Source organism: Manacus vitellinus, unplaced genomic scaffold, assembly GCF_001715985.3.
Source record: "Manacus vitellinus isolate BGI_N305 unplaced genomic scaffold, ASM171598v3 scaffold_2_pilon, whole genome shotgun sequence".
In the NCBI taxonomy this organism is placed as follows: domain Eukaryota; kingdom Metazoa; phylum Chordata; class Aves; order Passeriformes; family Pipridae; genus Manacus; species Manacus vitellinus.
The window spans coordinates 31,991,476-32,009,699 of NW_021940208.1; the positions used below are offsets into that span (position 1 = coordinate 31,991,476).

Sequence of the window (18,224 nt, forward strand, 5' to 3'; positions counted from 1 at the left end):
GGTGTCTTCTGTGAACTAACTGAAAGTGCACTCGATCCCCTCATCCAGGTTATTAGTAAAGATATTAAACAGAACAGGCCCCCGTTCAGAGCCCCAGGGAATCCCGCTAGTGACTGGCTGCCAGCTGGATGTGGTGCCATTCTCTCTACCACTCTCTGGGCCTGACCATCCAGACAGGTTTTTATCCAGCAAAGAATGCACATGTCCAAGCTAGGGGCTGCCAGCTACTTCAGGATAATGCTGTGGGAGACAGTGTCAAATGCTTTACTAAAGTCCAGGTAGACAACATCCACAGACTTTTTCTCATCCACTAAGTGGGTCACTTTGTCATAGAAGGAGATCAGATTGGTCACTCATCTGAGAAGGTGAAAATATGTGCCAGATCTTCTTGGTTGTCAAACCTAAGCCTGCATAGGAATGTAGGACAAGGTCTGGATTATTTTTCTGAAGGGGCACTTACTCCAAACAACAGCACAGCCTTTGGGCAGTATTTATGTTCTCTTCTTGAAGGCAAAATAAAAATGAAACAAAACAAGTATTTGCTATAAACAAGATTTTATATATTTATCTAACTTTTGTATCTATTCTGATACTGTATTTGCAGCTGTTATCCATCAGAGCATCCTCTGATAAACTGTATTTTGTTAGACAGTAGTGGAGATGCTTTACTGCTTGGGTTTTTTCATTTTCAGTAATGTATTCTGTACACTTACGCATTTGTGTTGTTTTGCAAGCAAATGATATTAGCTGTTAAAGAAGTTATGTTCACTTCTTGGGCTTTGTTTTGAAATGTAAAGTAAAAATTGTTTTTGTCATAAAAACATACACATATCAGCTTTATGTGATGCTTTGGGATGTTCCTCTGCATGTACCTGCCTGTCCATGCTTTTTTATTTGTTCAGGTTTGCATTGGGTTCAAAGTAACAGTGAGGTTTGTTCTTAGGACTTTTCTTTTTTAGAACACCAGAAGTACTGTTAGGCAACAAACCCATTGGCACTCGCTTGCCTGTCATGCACAGATCACCCTTCTGTTTAATCCACTTCTATGTGTTTCATATTCTCATGTCTTTTATTGCCTGTAAAAAATACCAGTATTATGGCTTAAGGTACTCTTTTCTAGCTCTTAAGACTTGTCCACTTTGTAGCCTTTCTTGTTTAAGGAGTTCGGGCAAGATGTATTTGTTGTGTTGAGGCTTCTGCAGCTTGACAGAACCTAACAACATAATTATTTCACTCTTAATTTAATCATAAGACATTTAACATCTGTCTAACAAATTCTTATCCCAGAGCGCTCACAGTTTACACTTACTGAATTAGCAGAAAATCCACCTTCCCTGGCCTCGGTGTTGAAGGGCACTGAAAATTCATTTAGTTGAATTAAATTCTGGGTTACCTGATTTGGTAGTTGGGGAAAAGGTATTTTGCAGCTCACTAAATCTAGGTGAGGAGGTTGTTTGCATTGGATAGGAAGTACAATAGAGGTTTAAGAAAGGGTTATGAATTCCAGTTCTTGAGTGTTACTCTTTGTTTCATTTTACAAGGCAAAAGCTGCGCTGTAATCTTGTCTGATGTGATTAACATGAAGAGCCAAGAAAACTTACCTGATTAGAATAACTAAATGATATTGCCAAGCTTGTATTCCCAGAAGGTAGGAAAAAAGGGGCCATATGAGTTTCAGAGTTATGGAAAACACTGAGAAAATGGATGTTAAAATGTGCTTTAGGCAGTTTGCTCAACAATACATCAGGGAAACTTCCAAGTCTACATAACGATTACCCGATCGCTGAACATATTATTTAATTGTAGAACCACTTATATTCCATCTGTATTTCTCAGACCCAATCTTTCCAGATGTCTCAGACCAGTTTTATAGGCACCAGACACATTAGGGAACAAAAGGCTTTCCAATATATACTCATATTATCAAACAGAGTCACTAACTCTCACCAATATCAAATGTGCATCACATGTTAAATCCATGTTCCAATATCGAATCCTTTTGTCAACAGTTTGTGACTTTCATAACTCACTTTAATTCTTCAGAGGTCTCAAATATTGTCAGTTTCTAGAGTTTAACAGTCAAAACTGTCAGGCACACAAAAATATTTTCAAACAAAGTGATCTCTAAAGGGTTCAGTGTAATTATTTTTCACATGTTTTAATGAAAATGGCTTCACAGTTCTGCATTTCCTTTCCCTAACTGAGTCACTCTGAATCATGCTGTTGTGGGGGAGTTTGCCAGTGAATCCAGACTAGAATTACTTTTCAGCATGGGTTGGGGGATGGTGCCCGGAGGATGTCCCTTCCTCAAACTTTGATATGAGAGGAATCCACGAGTCATAGTCACTGTACTTTAACCCAAAACACGTTAGCCCTTTGAGAAGCAAAGGCTGGATACTTGGTTCAAGTATCCAGAGTGTTTCTCCATTTACTGCTTCTTGTCTTTCAGAGCCATTTAAAAACTTCTAAGTCCTAAAGGCTGCAGTCAGCAATGTCACAGCTATTACTTTACCTGCAACTTATCATTAAGCACAGCGTATATTACTGTGTTTTTCATTTTTACTGTGAAGAGTTTTTGCATTTTACTATTCTGCGATTGTTGAGACAGATTTAAACTTTATCTTGTAAACAGCTTTCCTCAACCTCTCCATGCCCCCTACCATGCATACAGAAAGAGCACACAGTAGTTCACTACTTGTATGCAATTTGAAAGAGCCAAGATAAACCCCAAAGAAGGAAATGCTGAAGAAATCATAAATAATATGTTGTTGTTTGCAAGGGGAGAATGAAATTCATGAACTCAGTGTTGGAATATGACACTGTATCAGTAAATGGCATGAAACAGATGTAGGTATTTATGGGAGTGGTATACAGTAGATCAAAACTTACTGAAATACCTGTTAAGAAAAAAGACTGAAACACAGTGGGCTCCACAATCTCCTTTGAAATCTTATTAGGCATCTCATTCCATTTCCCAAATGTAGTTTTTTGTTAATTAATACTGATTTTTTTATGCTGAAATTTTCATGAGCTTTTGTAATTTTCTCTCTGTTTTGCCTCAGCATTGTGAACTCACATATCTACAGATAACTAATCACATGTGAATAGCAAGTGTTCATTCTACCCTAGTTATCACAGGGGAAGCACTTTATGAAATTCTTGTATCACTGAGTTAATTTGTGTTGCTCCATAAATCATGAGTGAATCATGCACTTTCTCCCACAAGGAGTGTGTTTCACTATTTTGAATTCTGTATTTTCTTTTGACATTATATTGAATTATGTAAAAGGAGGGATAGAAGTAAAACTTCTGTTTCAGGAACTCTGTGACATGAGAGGAGAGAACTGATAGAAAAGTGTTTATCGAAAGGGTGATGGTTTGTCTTCAGTAATAAACTCACTGTCCCAGCCTCTTACTAGGTACTGGAATTCAATAACTAAAGCTTTAAGATAATACGTTTTGGTTTGGTTTGTGTTTTGGTTTTTTTAATAAAAGGCAGTTGTGGAACAAACATTTTGTGTTGTGAACTATGTAGTTAAAATGACTGACCCGGTGACATAGGGCAGTAAAGGTTTGGGAAACTACAAGGGCTTGAGAAGAGTCTCCGTGAATTCAGGCAGCCCAAGATTACACATAAATAAATAAAATATGTGCTTTACTGGATTAGGTCCTAATTAAAGAATTTTCAAATTGTTCAGACTGATACAAATCAGCTTATTCTGTTTATTTTTCTATGTTTCCAATATTTTTGAAACTTATTACCCTGATATCAAACATGTCCAAGACGCAAATTAACTTTCATGCTGTATCTACAACTTAAGAGATTTTAAATGTATTGGAAATGCAATTCAAACCAGACATGACTTTCTTCCCCTTTCTTGTTTTTTCTCAGAGATTGGCAGTCAGAAATTCCATAAATACAGCCAAGAGAAGACACTGAAGTGGTTAAAGAAAAAGGTATTGGGTTTCTCTTTTGCTTTATGTTTAAAATGCACATGCTTATTTATTAACTTGTCCATTTCTGCATTTGAGCTATGTGGTGTGCCTCAGTTCGAGGTACATGTCCTGTCCAAGATGGACAGACATCGCAGTAAAGTTTTCACACTTGGGAATGTGATCATGTGTTAGAGATATTACAAGCTTGTTACATTTCTGTTTTTGACGAGGCTGGCCATGAAAGGGATTCATGGAGTGTGGGGAGACAGAAGAAGCTGTCAGCTGTTGCTGTAGGCTTTGCATAAGGTTAGGGGCTTGCCCTTTGCTTAGTCCCCTACATAGATGGGCTGAAGGAGAGCTTTGAATGTTACAGCTTTTAAATTCTGCCATGCTTTGCAACTGGACAGAAATGCCTTGGTTTTCTGCTACAAATGTGTTTCCCAAAGTTTTGGCAGAGTTGTTTAGAATGGTCCTTGTTTGGTTGCTGTTATCCTGATCCAGTCATGCTGTTCGAGAGGTCTGTACAGAATGCCAAAAATAAAATAGTGTTAAAGCTAAGCTTTATGGGGTCTGTGTTTTGGTATAAAGGTGAATTTCATTTTATTCACACAAACGTGCCTCTAATATGATGCCACTTTGTAGAAAAGGATGGTATGCATCACATGATATAGGAAAACCTTGTCATTTAAATTAGTCAATACAAGCACAAAATCTGGTCTACTTTCTGCAGTGATGAGGCATCAGGATACCTATTTTGCAATGATTACCTGCATACCTGCATATTTACATTTCAACAGGTACCCATTTTTGTTGTTGAAAATACCACCTTCTGACAGTTATCTCTCTGTTGCATCCAATATAGCAGTGCCCTGTAAAGTCCTTAATCTTTGATTTCCACCAGGACTGCCTCTACAATCCAGCTGAGCTCAGGCATTTTCTGTTTTCTGAGCAGGTGTATTTCTCACCTGTATAATCATGGCTATTACATCTGAGTAGCTCGGTTCATCTTAGGGTGCTACAAAACTGGTGCTGTGTTGCCAAGGCAACACGTTCAAAGACATGCTATTTTCTTTGGGTTTTTTTGAACTCATATGCTAGTCATTACAAATGTATATTAAATTTCACCACAGTCCATAACTTGAGTGTTTTATATGCTTGAAACAAAATTACAAGAGCTTTGTCACTGCGTTAACATGTGCATAACAATACTGATATAGACATTTCATTCTTTGGTTTTCTATAGGTTAATCAAACAGTGAAAGCACTTAAAAGCAACAATATATCAGTAGGTGAAAGGGTACTTGCAAGTACATTTGTCAGCAGTAAACAGATCACAGATACTAAAGAAGGTAAGAAAACTAAACCTAAAACTGAATTGTAATGAATTCCATTTTTGTGAAGTTGCATAAATGGATATAAAAAACATGATTAGAAACTAAAATATATTGAAATTGGCCTTTGCAGTACATTTATTCCTTGTACAGAAAATTCCATATATGTTGCAACTCTGCCTTGGCTTTTCCAGGTTCTTTGGTATCTTCATCAGATGACATTGTAATTAACAGTAGGTCTCAGCTGAGATTCTCTTTATTTCTCCAGAGGTCAACAAGAAAACATTTTTCTCAGTGAAATATATACTGAAGTGCTTTGCTGAACTGAGACTGTCTTAGACAATTGGACCCATATTTATAATATGTATGAGTATCCACCCAGTAAGTGTCTCTGTATTAAAACATGCTTCTTTTTAATATTATTTTTATTAGGATGCATAGAATATTAGCATATGAGCATTCACAGAATTCTTCAAAAAGTTGAAGGGATCTTAGAAGGTCATAGTCACAGAGAAAAAACTCCTGGTCCAAACATTGCTTTTTGTGACAAATATATAGAATGCATAAATGTGTAATTATTAAGGGCATAACTTTAATAATATGTGTATTAAATTGCCCTGAAATTGACAGTCCTGTTACCAAAAAGTCTGGTTTGATCCTGTTTGCTTCTAGTCACCTTTTTTCTGGGGAGGACAATGTCCTGAATATTACTGGGATGTGAAGTTCTGTAGAGAAACCTGAAAATGGACTCAAAATAAATTCTTTGAATGTTAATGAAAGTTTCTAAGAAAAGTTTAGAGCAAGATGAGCAAAAGCAAATTATTTCTTATTACAAAGACATTCAGAAGTCTTCATACTGTTGAAAATTAAGGAGAAACAAAGCAACTTGCTGACAAAGTGGAAAATGAACTACCAACTAATGATATCAAAGGAAACAACATAAATGAGATTTAAGAGGGAACTGGACAGTTTTATAGAACAGAGATTGTAATATATGATTTTCAAAAAGAGGCGAAGCTGCAAAACTTGTGACTTGAACTTTACAGTAACTTTTCATCCTTTTCCCCACCCCCATTTTTTTAAAGAAAGGGAAAAGTGTCCTGGCAGCAGCCATCTTGACTATGCTTAAATACTTTTTCTCTGAAATTTATAATTAAATAGTTCATCTGCAGTGGTTTTTACACCTTGCTCCTTACTTACAGTGACATGGATATAATAGTCTTTTTAAAAGCCTTGTTGTTTGATATTTAAGAGAGCAGCATTGAAATAAGGAGTGCTGAGGTTTAAAGTAGGTGAGTTTTGGAGGTAGTACCACTCTGTGTGGCAGGGTGAATGACAGGAAGTCAAATGGACATTACTCAACACTTATTTCTGTCTAATAAGACTAATTTCCTTGTCCAATCCTTTCACTGCTGTGACAGTGCAATTTATTTCTGAAGGGAATTACTTTCATAGGGGTATTATGAAATTTCAGTACCTTATAAATAGATGGGTGTATGTAGTTAGCATTTACAGATGTTGTAAGTATGGGAGGATATAATGAGTGCAAATAGGAAAATAGGGGAGGTTTAACATATGAGACCTGAATATTTCATTTAGAAGACAAGAAGGGAGGTGTGCAAGTATTCTGATATTTGACAGAAGGTTAATAACAAAGCTAGACTAGGGTGAGAACGCAGACTCCCCAGAAGGCAAACAGTGGTATTTTTAAATTGGTAAAGGAAGTCGGTGAAGATTGCTTCAAAGCAGAAATGCAGAGAGAATGGATTTTATATTTAGTACAAAATAGTGGTAGTTGACTTGGGCTCAACATTCAGTGTCATAATGCAAAGACTGAAATGATAAGAATAGTTTTAAGTAGCAAGTTGGACATATTAAGTGCTGAGGTGAAATTATCTTGGGTTGGAATTATTTCTTGTTCTCTCCTGACCCTAAAGTGGGCTTAGAAAGTGACAAATCCTTGATGAATCTAGGCAGTGAAGGAAGGAGAAGTGCAGATAGGCAATACTAGAAATTTGTTGTCAGTGTGGTTGAAATGTGTGTGCTGGTGTCAGTTTGTTAATGCTTTCTGTTTCAATGCCAGTTTCCATTGGGCTTTTTAGATTAAAAAAAAAAAAAGAAAGGGAAAAAAGGGGAAACTTATCGCTGGCACTAAAGAAGTAGTTCTTTGCCACTCTGAGCTCTCTAAGTATGTAAGCATATGAGCAGATAAAGCTGGCCTGTTTTAGTTGGCATTCAGAGGCGAGATTTTAACTTAGTGTCTGTCTGGCAAATGCTTTCTGTGCATGGGTGCAGTTATTCCCTAGCAGCCTCAACAACAGCAAGTTTAAAAAATCGAGCCCATGATCAGTAAGTGCTTGTCTAGAACGTGACCGGAAAAGATCTGGTTGAGGACTTCATGTTATAAAAGGGTCACTTTTTTTTCCCAATCTCTCAGAAAAACATTTATAGCAGGAGTGTCCTGTACTGAAAACAGCTTCTAGTAGTTCATATTTCCACTGATAATTATCCTGTCTTGCCAGTGATGTTTAGATAGGCCTTGGCATTTTCTATAAAGTACTGAAAATTAAGTACAAGACTTTGAAATAGACTCATTGTCTCATCTAATTGTTTTCAGTTAAAGCCAGAAAATGTTCTTTAGTACTGAAGCCCTTGCCAAATATTTGTAAGATCCAGATGCTTTAAAATTAATGATTGCATGTTCTGTTGAGTCAGCTTTTTACTTTTGCAGGTTTTTAAAATTTATTTTCTTCGAATACAGACTATATAGTATTCTCAGAAATTGAACAACTTTTGTAAAGTACATACAGCAGATATTAATAACATGTGCTGACAAAGTGAGTGTAGTAAGTCTTCACTTTTTAAATAAACCTGCAAGTGTCATATAACATAAACTACTCAACACAGAGAAGCATCACAGTGTATCCATTAGAAGTCTCTGACTATTAATTCAACCTTATGCTTTATGGTAGCACGTGCAACAAGGCTAAAGCGGCCTGACTACATAACATGAATGTTCTTTTTCTTCTCCTTTCTATTCCCTGCCCTATTCCTGAAGACTACGTACGGTATGCCCATGGGTTAATATCAGAATATATTCCTGAAGATCTGAGTAAGGAATTGTTGAAATACTTAGGGTAAGTATTGTTTCAGCTAGCTGAGAGTATTATATGGCATGCATTAATGTCCTTTAGGTGATTTCTATTGAAACTGAGATTTGTTCATCAAGGTTGCAGTGAATGTCACAATGAGATTATATTTGCCACACTTTGAATGTGATTTTTCAAATGTAGATTATGCCTTTCTGTTTCTCCTATGATGTTAAGGACCATGGGCTGGGAGAGAGATGTAATAGTTAAGTTGGATGTGTCTTTTATCATAGTTGCATCATGAAACCCTGAGTAATATATCCTATTTTAAAGCAAGCAGGAAGCAAATCGAAAGAGTTAGAGCACTTTGTCCAGAATGGTCAAGCACAAGCAGCAGAACCAGGAGTAGTGTCCTTATGTCCAGTCCTCTTTCCTTTTCCCTACTCACTCAGTGCTGCTGGAGTTTGACTTCACATATCTAACCTGTGTTAGTTTATATTTAAATCTGGAAGGTGAGCCAGCATCCTCATCCTCGTGTTCCCTGACAGAAGGAACCTTTTCTTGTAGCATCACTGGGACCCTGCACCTACTCCTCAGTTCAGTTCTGTTATGGTGACCCATGGAAAAGTGCAATTTGCAGCTTGAAGCCCCACAGCTGCACAGTGTTATAAGTCAGAAACACAGAGTCCATGAGCTGCTTTTTGGAAGGGCTTGCCACATATTAGCAACTGATAGCCAAGGTAGCCTTTGTGAGGAAGGAGTTGCAGACTTTAGGTTGTGCAATCCATCTGTCTTAATTTATAAAAAATTAACTTAAAATCTTTTGTTCTGCAGGCTCCCAGAACTCAGAAACCCAGCACCAGAGCCACCATTGAAGGTAGGAGAACATTAGGATGTTGATAGATACGTTGTGTTGTAAGGTAATTTCTCTGAATTATTGTTAAAACTAGGCCGGGCCAAGCACTGAGTACAATACACTAAATAAGTTGGCCTTGTGAAAGCCAGTATAAAACAACACAAAAAATTTACCAGGTAACTCATATTTTTTAATAAGGAGTAACTTGCTTGGTTTTCCTGTTTAAAAAAGGGGAGGGAAAGAGAGAGACATATTTTCTGGTTTTGGTCAGCAGTCTTTTCGTATGTGTTTTGCTGATTATAGTTTTATTGAGGTTGAAGGGACAATATGACCTCATAGATTTCCTTTCATATATAATTTATGAGGACCCTGAAAGGGACCTCCTGGGTCATGGATTCCCAGACAACCATATTGGATAATCTCTCATACACTGACCATTCTTCACTGTAAGTCTCACTAGGATTTTTTATTTCCATTACTTCTCTTGGAAGACTGTTCCATAACCTCATTCCTCTGATGCTCAGAAACCTTTCTGTAAATTCCACCTTGAATTTATTCATGGCCAATTTATTCCCTTATGCTTTTGTGCTAACTTTATCATTTTTTTTTAAATTGAAATGGCTTTTTTCCCTCCCAAACATTAGTTCTCTCAATGTGTAAAGGGAAAACATATATCCTTTGTGTGTCATTTGGTGAAGCCAGCTTGGTTGTGTAAGGTGGGTTCTCCATTCCCTCATCATTACAGAAACATTTCTTTACACCTATTCCAAGGTTAATTCAATTGTTTCAAAGCAGGTGACCAGAATAATGTATAATAATTTCTGATAAAACCTTTATTCATACAGTATGATGGCATTCTACCCTTCTTGTCTTAACTAGAAGTACTTTGTCCCATTACAGATTAGAATCCCGTTTGCATCTATTGATGTGTTATGTACCAGATAGCTCTCAGTCATGCTGTGAACAGTTAAGACAGTTGTTTTTTTCTCCACTGCAGTTTTTACTTGATCAGCATTCAGATTTACAAGAAATTCATGCAGTTAGCTGCTGTGTACATGACGTTTTACTTCTTCTGTACTTTTAGCTTGTTTTTAATGTTTCCAGTCTTGAAGATTCCTTGGCTTTTCCTTCACAGTGTTAAAAGCTCTTTAGGTATTCATAATGTGACTTAGTGGTGTACATTCAGCAAATGTTAGCATTCTGTTATCTTTAATTACCAATTAATGAACATTTTGAATAGATACTGTTCATGGCAGTCCACTAGTAATCTCCATCCGATCCAGTGACATCCCCTTCTGCATTATTTGCCTTTATTTCCCGTTTACCCACTTTCTTACCTACCTTAAAATTCTTGTGCAGTATTTATTTTCTATAATTTCAGTTGTTTAAGTGGCACCATGTCAAGTCCTCTTGTCACTAGAAAATGTGTTATATTTGAGAAAATAAAGATAAGTCAGTAGGCATTACCTGTGTTTAGTTTTCAGGCTAAGACAGGCTGAGAGAGCTGTGGTTGTTCAGCCTGGAGAAGAGAAGGATCCGGGGAGACCTTATAGCACTTTCCAGTACCTAAAGATGGCTACGAGAGGACTGGAGAGGAATTTTTCACAAGAGCATTTAATGATAGCACAAGGAGGAATGGCCTCAAGCTGAAAGAGGGTAGATTTAAATTAGATATTAGGAAGAAATTCTTTACTGTGAGGGTGGTGAGGCACTGGAACAGGTTGCCCAGAGGGATTGTGAACTCCCCATCCCTGGAAGTGTTCAAGGCCAGGCTAGATGGGGCTCTGAGTAACCTCGTCTAGTCAAAAGCATCCCTGCCCACAGCAGGGGAGGTTGGAACTAGATGATCTTTAAGGTCCCTTTCAATTCAAACCATTCTATGATTCTATGGTTCATTTACTCTCTATCTTTAGTTATTCTTCCTTCTTACATATAGATGGGTCTTTGGCTATTCTGCAACAGTATGGTCTCTACCTGATAGAACATTTGCCAGGTTTTGCCTCTGATCTTGTGATTTCTAAGGTAGTCTCCCAACAGAGTCAGCATATTTAGTTTTACTTCTATCTTGAATAGAGTGATTTCTATTCTCTTTTCTACCCCTGTGTTTAACCTCCTAATCTTTATTGAAAATGATTTACTGAGTCAAAGGATTTCTTCCATTTTGGGTCCATACATAGATTAACTTTAATATCTATCCAATTCTTACAGCATAGCAGCTTCACTTTTTCTCTTTTAATTCCCCTTCTGCCTCTGTGGCTAAACAACTTTGTACTGTTTGTTTTAATTTCCTTTCCAAGGTCTAACTCAGCTTGACTTTTTGGCAGCTCTCACTTAATCCCAGTATTACCTGACCCCTAAACTAACTCCCTTTCTTTTCTTTTCTTTTCTTTTCTTTTCTTTTCTTTTCTTTTCTTTTCTTTTCTTTTCTTTTCTTTTCTTTTCTTTTCTTTTCTTTTCTTTTCTTTTCTCTCTTTCTTTCTTCTCTTTCTTTCTTCTTTTCTTTTTCTTTTCTCTTCTTTTCTTTTCTCTTCTCTCTTTTCTCTTCTTTTCTTTTCTTCTCTTCTCTTCTCTTCTTCTCTTCTCTTCTCTTCTCTTCTCTTCTCTTCTCTTCTCTTCTCTTCTCTTCTCTTCTCTTCTCTTCTCTTCTCTTCTCTTCTCTTCTCTTCTCTTCTTTCTCTTCTCTTCTCTTCTCTTCTCTTCTCTTCTCTTCTCTTCTCTTCTCTTCTCTTCTCTTCTCTTCTCTTCTCTTCTCTTCTCTTCTCTCTTCTCTTCTCTTCTCTTCTCTTCTCTTCTCTTCTCTTCTCTTCTCTTCTCTTCTCTTCTCTTCTCTTCTCTTCTCTTCTCTTCTCTCTCTTCTCTTCTCTTCTCTTCTCTTCTCTTCTCTTCTCTTCTCTTCTCTTCTCTTCTCTTCTCTTCTCTTCTCTTCTCTTCTCTCTCTTCTCTTCTCTTTTTGCAGTCTTTTCTCTTTTCTTTTCGCAGTCTTTTCACAGTCTTTTTCCCCCATTCATTGTAGAATTCTGCTAACACCTAGTATCAGTTGGATTTTTGGGGGGAGGGGTGGTGAACATGTGTGCATCTGTGTGAGCAAGGAAGCACATTCATACTGTTTAGTCTGAGAAGTTCTGTCCTTCGAGATTTTTCACCTTGTTTGAAGTAAAAGATCCAAAATCACTTCTTTTTCTTTTACATTCCTAGTGTCCTCCTCACACATCAAGTCCCTTTGCTTTGCCTTAGGCAAGTAAGGCATATGGTTTGCAAAGTTTGCCCTCCTAGAACCAAGAACCCCACTTTTGATTATCCTTTCCATAAGTACTTTAAACTGAGGCACCTTATGTCTACTGAAACTAGGTTGCTTACTGCACTGCCCTTTTCTGCAATGTCCCTGCTACTTACCAAAACGAAGTCTAAAATAACCTCATTTCTGGCTGGTTCGGTGACTGTTCTGTTAAGCAACATGTCAGCTAGCACATACAGGAATAATAGAGCCCTACTGTTATTAATAGCATTTGTTCTCCAATGTATATCTATAGATACGTTATTTCCATTTGGCTGGACAGTTGTTCTGGCTGCACAGTTACTTGGCCCTTGGATTCAGTAAAGAATTATCTTTATGCATTGTAAGAAATATTGCACACACATCAGGAGCCAACTGATATTCATTAGCTATATAAGCATGTTACAACAACTGTATTAAACTTCATGTGATGTACATTTCATATTATGTACTAATAGCTTTTATACCATTGGGATAGTTCTGAGAATCTATTTTTAAAAATAGTTTTATTTCAGCCCTTTGGTTACAGAGGAAATGAGGCTTACAACTGTTCAGTTGTTGGGCAGTGAAATCTTGCTGAGGATCTGAATTATTTCCAGAGCACTGACCAGGGTGTGTATGATGTTTCTGTGTTTAAGTCTTTGCATCTTCAAAGATTAAAACACTTTATTTTACAGTCTCAGAGAAGCAAGGTAGGCTTGTACACTCAAACATCTAGTCTCCTTCACACGATTTTTATTCGCTTGCATTGACATTTGTCTTCATGAAGGCAAGGTGTATTGAGAGACATAATATATGATTATTGCAAAAGAAGAAGTTCTAAGAAGTTCTAATGTATTTCCTATTTTGCTAAAATAATTACATGTTTAGAATTTATGTTAAAATCTGAAGGGAGGAGAGGTTTACAGTGATTAGCAGAAAAGCAACAACAGATTCTCTCTCTAGAAGAGCAAGAGCAAATTGGGTACAGTCTGGACTTTGTGATTTGATGATTAAATCAAAATTGCATGTTCTTTGTATTAATTGCAAGCCATTGATCTTGTGTTGTAATCGTCGTACTGTCCATTTTGTCAGCGCAGGGAGTCTGGCCATTGGCAGATGATGAGAGACATTTACAAAGAACATGTAGGCTTTGCTACAACTAAACATCAAGTGTTTTGCTGAAATGCAAACATTTTTGTTATAAGTTTTAAAAACTTGTTTATCAGATTCCAAAAAGAGGAGAAAAATGATTATTCATTAAATTGTCATTTGAAAATGTAATCACAGCACAGTAAACAGCCTCCTAGAGAAGCTGATCCAGATTCCATTGAAATCAAAAGAAAAGGCTGCAGTTGGATCTGGTTCTAAGAGGAGAGAAATCTAAGCTGCAGACCTGGCTTCTGTGCCAAAGAGAGAGAGGGAGGGGGAGAGAGAGGTATCACAAGCACCATAAACAAAATGAATAAAACAGGATCTTAAAATGTATGGTACCATCCAAGTTGCTTGCAAAATCACTCTCTTTGGCACAAAAACTAGGAAGGCCACAGTCTAGATTTCACAGGATATTAAGGACAGGGTACTAATATCAGATATATAATAATAATAAAAATACAGTGCTGTAAAATACTATGTACTTTTTTTTCCCTTTTGGAAACATACCAGAAAGTTTTCACCTTTAAACTAAACACATGCTCACAGTTTATGGAAAGAAATATTCATTTTTACAGCCTGATCATGTGAAGTACTGAGAATCGTTCACTTGCATTATTTCTGAAGGTAGAGGGCACACAGCACAGGCAGGGTCAAACTTCTTAATATACTGTTGGATTCAAGTGATGAAGCAGTCAGCAGTGCTATGTCGGTGTTTCACTGTTACCAAACTGTAGAAACGAATTAATTCTAAAGGCTGTGAACAAACTGATAATAGTAGACTAGATGATCATCCACTTGTGTTGGCAGATAGCAATCAATAACACTGGAGTTGCTGCACAGTTCCGTGGGATCATGGGGACCAGAGACTAGGTTCCTTGACTGTTAGGCAGTAACTTTCAACAGCTACTCCAGAAAGTTGTCTAAATAGACTCTGACATCAAAGTCACTATCATGGCTCATTTCTAAAAGTCATTCTTCAGAAGGCTAGGAGGAAAATGCTTCCCATGGCAGTGAATGATCTCTTCTGAATGCTGTAGAGATGGTATATATTCACTTGTCAAGAAGACGATTGCAAAGAGAAATCTACCGTTCTTGCTGCAGATTCTTCAGTTGATTGCCAGTCCTGTTTTGGTGCTATGGTTACATTATAAAGCCAAAGCTTTGAACTTCCATGTGTCTACATCGTAAAAGTGGTTGACAGAGCAACTTCCTCACTCTAACATTTCAGAAAAGGAAATTGTCAGATGTCCCTGTGGAACCAGAAGAAGACTATACTAAACTCAACAGCGACAACCTGAAAACCAAAAAGGTAAGCAAGCCTTGCGTTCATGCATGTTTTGCTAAAGCATAGGTTAATATCCAATATTAGCACAGAGTGCTTAACTTTCTCTTCCAAAACACATCAGGAAAACAAATACAAAATTATCTGATATCTGTATCTTACATCTCCTTGAACTTTGCATTCAGGTTTAATTTGACTTTGACAGTTTTAATTTCCCATTCTGAACTCTTCTATGCTGTTACTGCTTGGCTGTATTTGACCAGTGAACATTCCAGTGAACCTTGCAGACTTAGACACGTGTTAAGGTGCTCAGCTAATGTTTGCGAAGCTCTTTGAGATCTTTAGATGAGAAATCCTATGGCTTAGTGATAGCAACTGTTAAATTTCAGTTACTTGAAAAAGAAACAAAGATGGCAGCATTTACTTACATTCCAAGGGATGCTAAGACAGGCTTTATTTTATGTAGAAATATTGCTTGTGCACTTACTTATGTCAACTTAATGAAGTTAAATCAACACAGAACTTACTGATTGCCAGCTTCAAAGCAAGTTTGGAGGCCAATTCAAATCTGAGTCCAGCAGTGCCTGCCACTGTACTATTCCTAGGAGAGCAACAGAGATGTGAAAAGAAATAGAGCCTGTCTTTGTGTGCCAGAGGCTTGTACTGGCTTATTTCTCTGAACATTGAAAGAAAATGAATCTTCCTCCAATCCTTCGGGAACCAAAAGGCCCACTGTGCTGGTCTTGTGACCTTCAGACTAATGCTGACTACTCGTTATCCCTTTGCAAAGAGAAGCAGCTGGTGACAGATGCATTCCTTCCTCTCCCCAGACCCCCCAAATTTTTTGTACTCAGTGCACATTCGAGTTTTGAAGTAAGAGGATTGCCCCCTAAGTGAGGGTGATGAATAGTTCAAAATATCCATGTTTCCCCCTTCCCCAATTATATACCTATAGTTTTTGAACTTAGCATAAATATAGAAATAAATTGAGGAAAAATAATTCATTTTAACATTAAATATGATTTACTTCTGAAGTAATGAAGCACATTGATGAGAGAATCTGGGAAAGAAAAGATAGCTCTTGGACTCTGTACAGTGTACTACTCTTTTTTAAATACTTTGGCAGTGGTTTTGTTTGTAGAGTAACACAGGCAATTGTACTGTTGCTGCATATCTCCATCCTATCCATAACCATCTAGCTGATCCCAAGTATTGTAATTGTGAAGTTCTGCAGACTGAGGAATATGATAAAGAAAGGTCAATGCAAAGTTTTCTTAATAGGGAAAGCAGCTAGAGATTTAAAACATTATGTTTTAAAATAAAAGAAAGAAAAGAGGTCAGCTCTGTAAAATGTGGCTCATAAAATGTGTTTTAGGTGTAAAAGTCTGGTAAGTTGTCCCAATGGCCTCAAAAGTGCTTTGCAAATGTTAGTTACTTTCTTCATTCCTAGTTCTTCCATCTCCTTTCCCTTTTTTTCACTGTGTCTAGAGTCTTTGATAGTAAATCAGTGTGAATTATTCATCATCTGTAATGCAAGTCTGTAATTCAGCCTGCTGACAGCATAATCATGAGATTGAGTTGGAGGGTACTGTATGCATCTGTTATATTGCATGCATTATTCCTCTTAATGTACACTCAGGGATTATCCCAAAGTAAACGTTTGATTTGGGATACCTCATTCTGCAGAAAGGAAAGATGTTTCACCTCCTTGTCCCTGTAATTGGTTTTCTGTCTTTGTCTGAGGTTAAGTAGTTCATGACAAGTGTTTTTCAGTTTGAATAATCTCGAATTTGTTTTTAAAGGTTTTTCTCTTGCAATTCAAAGCCTGCAAAACATTATCTTTACTGTTATATACAAAAAAAATGATTCAACTTCTTGCTCAGCTTCTGTATTTAGGAGTTTGTAGCATTTATTCCCCCCCTGTGGAGATGCTGTTTAACTGGCTTTGTTTATTATTTCACTAACAGGCAAATACCAAGCTGTCTGCAGCACAGAAGGCTCTGGCCAAAGTTGATAAGAGTGGAATGAAATCCATTTCTACCTTCTTCAGCTCCAAACCTAAAGCATCAAAATAAAGACTTGTTCTTGAAAGAGTTTAATACAGTGGTTATTTTTATGTTAAGTTAAAGATGTCTCCTGGGGCTTTTTGTTACTATAGTGTATGCAGGGTATGTCTGGTTACATGGTGGAGTGTGATGAAGAGGCAGCATGACACAGAGCTCTCGTGCCTTAGTGTGGGGCAAGGCATGCAGATATTCCAACCTGGGTGGAATTCCATCAGGAAGATGGTCTAGCTGCTTCAACATAGTGAGCTGAGAAGCAAAGCTTAGCGGGGTACCATACTTCTTCTAGAGCAAGCCCAGTCAAGGCCGCCAGAGAGTTTTCTCCATCACACTTCATGCTGGGCTGAAAACGTGCCCTCCTTTGATGAGTTCTTTTATTCATAAGGAGCATTATTTTTTGAGATTTTCTGAAGTTTTTTACCCAGTATTACACCAGAGTGGGATGGCATTGTTACATTTTTATTTTGACACAAATCTAACTGCTGATGTAATGCTGATGCATTGTCATTGGTGGCAATTTATCGAGGCAAAGATATTGTCTGTGTTGGGATTTGGGATGTTTTCAATATGCTAGAAACTAATTGCAATAAATGTCAATGTACATGTAATGCAATAAAGTGCTTTGTGTAACAAACTTGTGCTTGTTGTATTTGCTGTACGTTTCAAGAGTTAGATTAGATTTCAAGACATTTCTTAAGGGGTTTTGGTATTTTCCTGTTGTATAAATTTTAATCTTTAAAGAGTTACGGTGTCTCTTTGGCTTAGATGATAAATCTCTTAGCACATAGCAATATAGGGGTATTTTTATGTTTAGTTCAGAGGTCAAGAGGTCCTTATGAAAATAATTAGGGAAATATTGATTTAAAGGCAATAATGGGGGTTTTTTTTAAGAAGCCTATTTGGAGCTGAATTCAAAAGCTTAAGTTGTGAGTGTCTTAGATAAGGTTTAGTTTTATGAAGTTTTGCACAAGGTAGGACTATTGCTTAAAATGCCCTACCCACTATTTCTATGTTCTTTAGTCATTACAGAGTATTCCTGTATATTTAGAGGGATAGCTGGTGTTGCAGCTTTCCTGACTCACAGAACTGAAAAAGAAATGGAGTCACTGGGATCATTTGTAAGGATCTAGCCAGTTCTGCATAGCACTTGGTTTCGTCCACCAGTTGTTTTACTGAGTCATTGCTGTGGATCAACTACAGTGTGTGTTTTTGAAAGACACTCCTAAAATATGTCATTCATTGCTACTTCAGCTTAATGT

The 18,224-nt window shown here is 37.2% G+C and overlaps 1 protein-coding gene across 3 annotated transcripts in view; it reads left to right on the forward strand.

The window, feature by feature from the left end:
• RNASEH2B (ribonuclease H2 subunit B) overlaps positions 1-17,599 on the forward strand; it is a 39,462-nt gene extending 21,863 nt beyond the window's left edge. For 2 of the 3 annotated variants that reach the window (XM_018071477.2, XM_018071478.2), the window contains exons 6-11: positions 3,893-3,957; positions 5,180-5,285; positions 8,326-8,404; positions 9,191-9,233; positions 14,849-14,929; positions 16,870-17,599. In XM_018071477.2, the coding sequence (XP_017926966.2) occupies positions 3,893-3,957; positions 5,180-5,285; positions 8,326-8,404; positions 9,191-9,233; positions 14,849-14,929; positions 16,870-16,977 (482 nt within the window). In that variant the 3' untranslated portion in view covers positions 16,978-17,599. The other variant, XM_018071479.2, reaches the window with a different exon arrangement.
• The last annotated feature ends 625 nt before the right edge of the window (positions 17,600-18,224 follow it).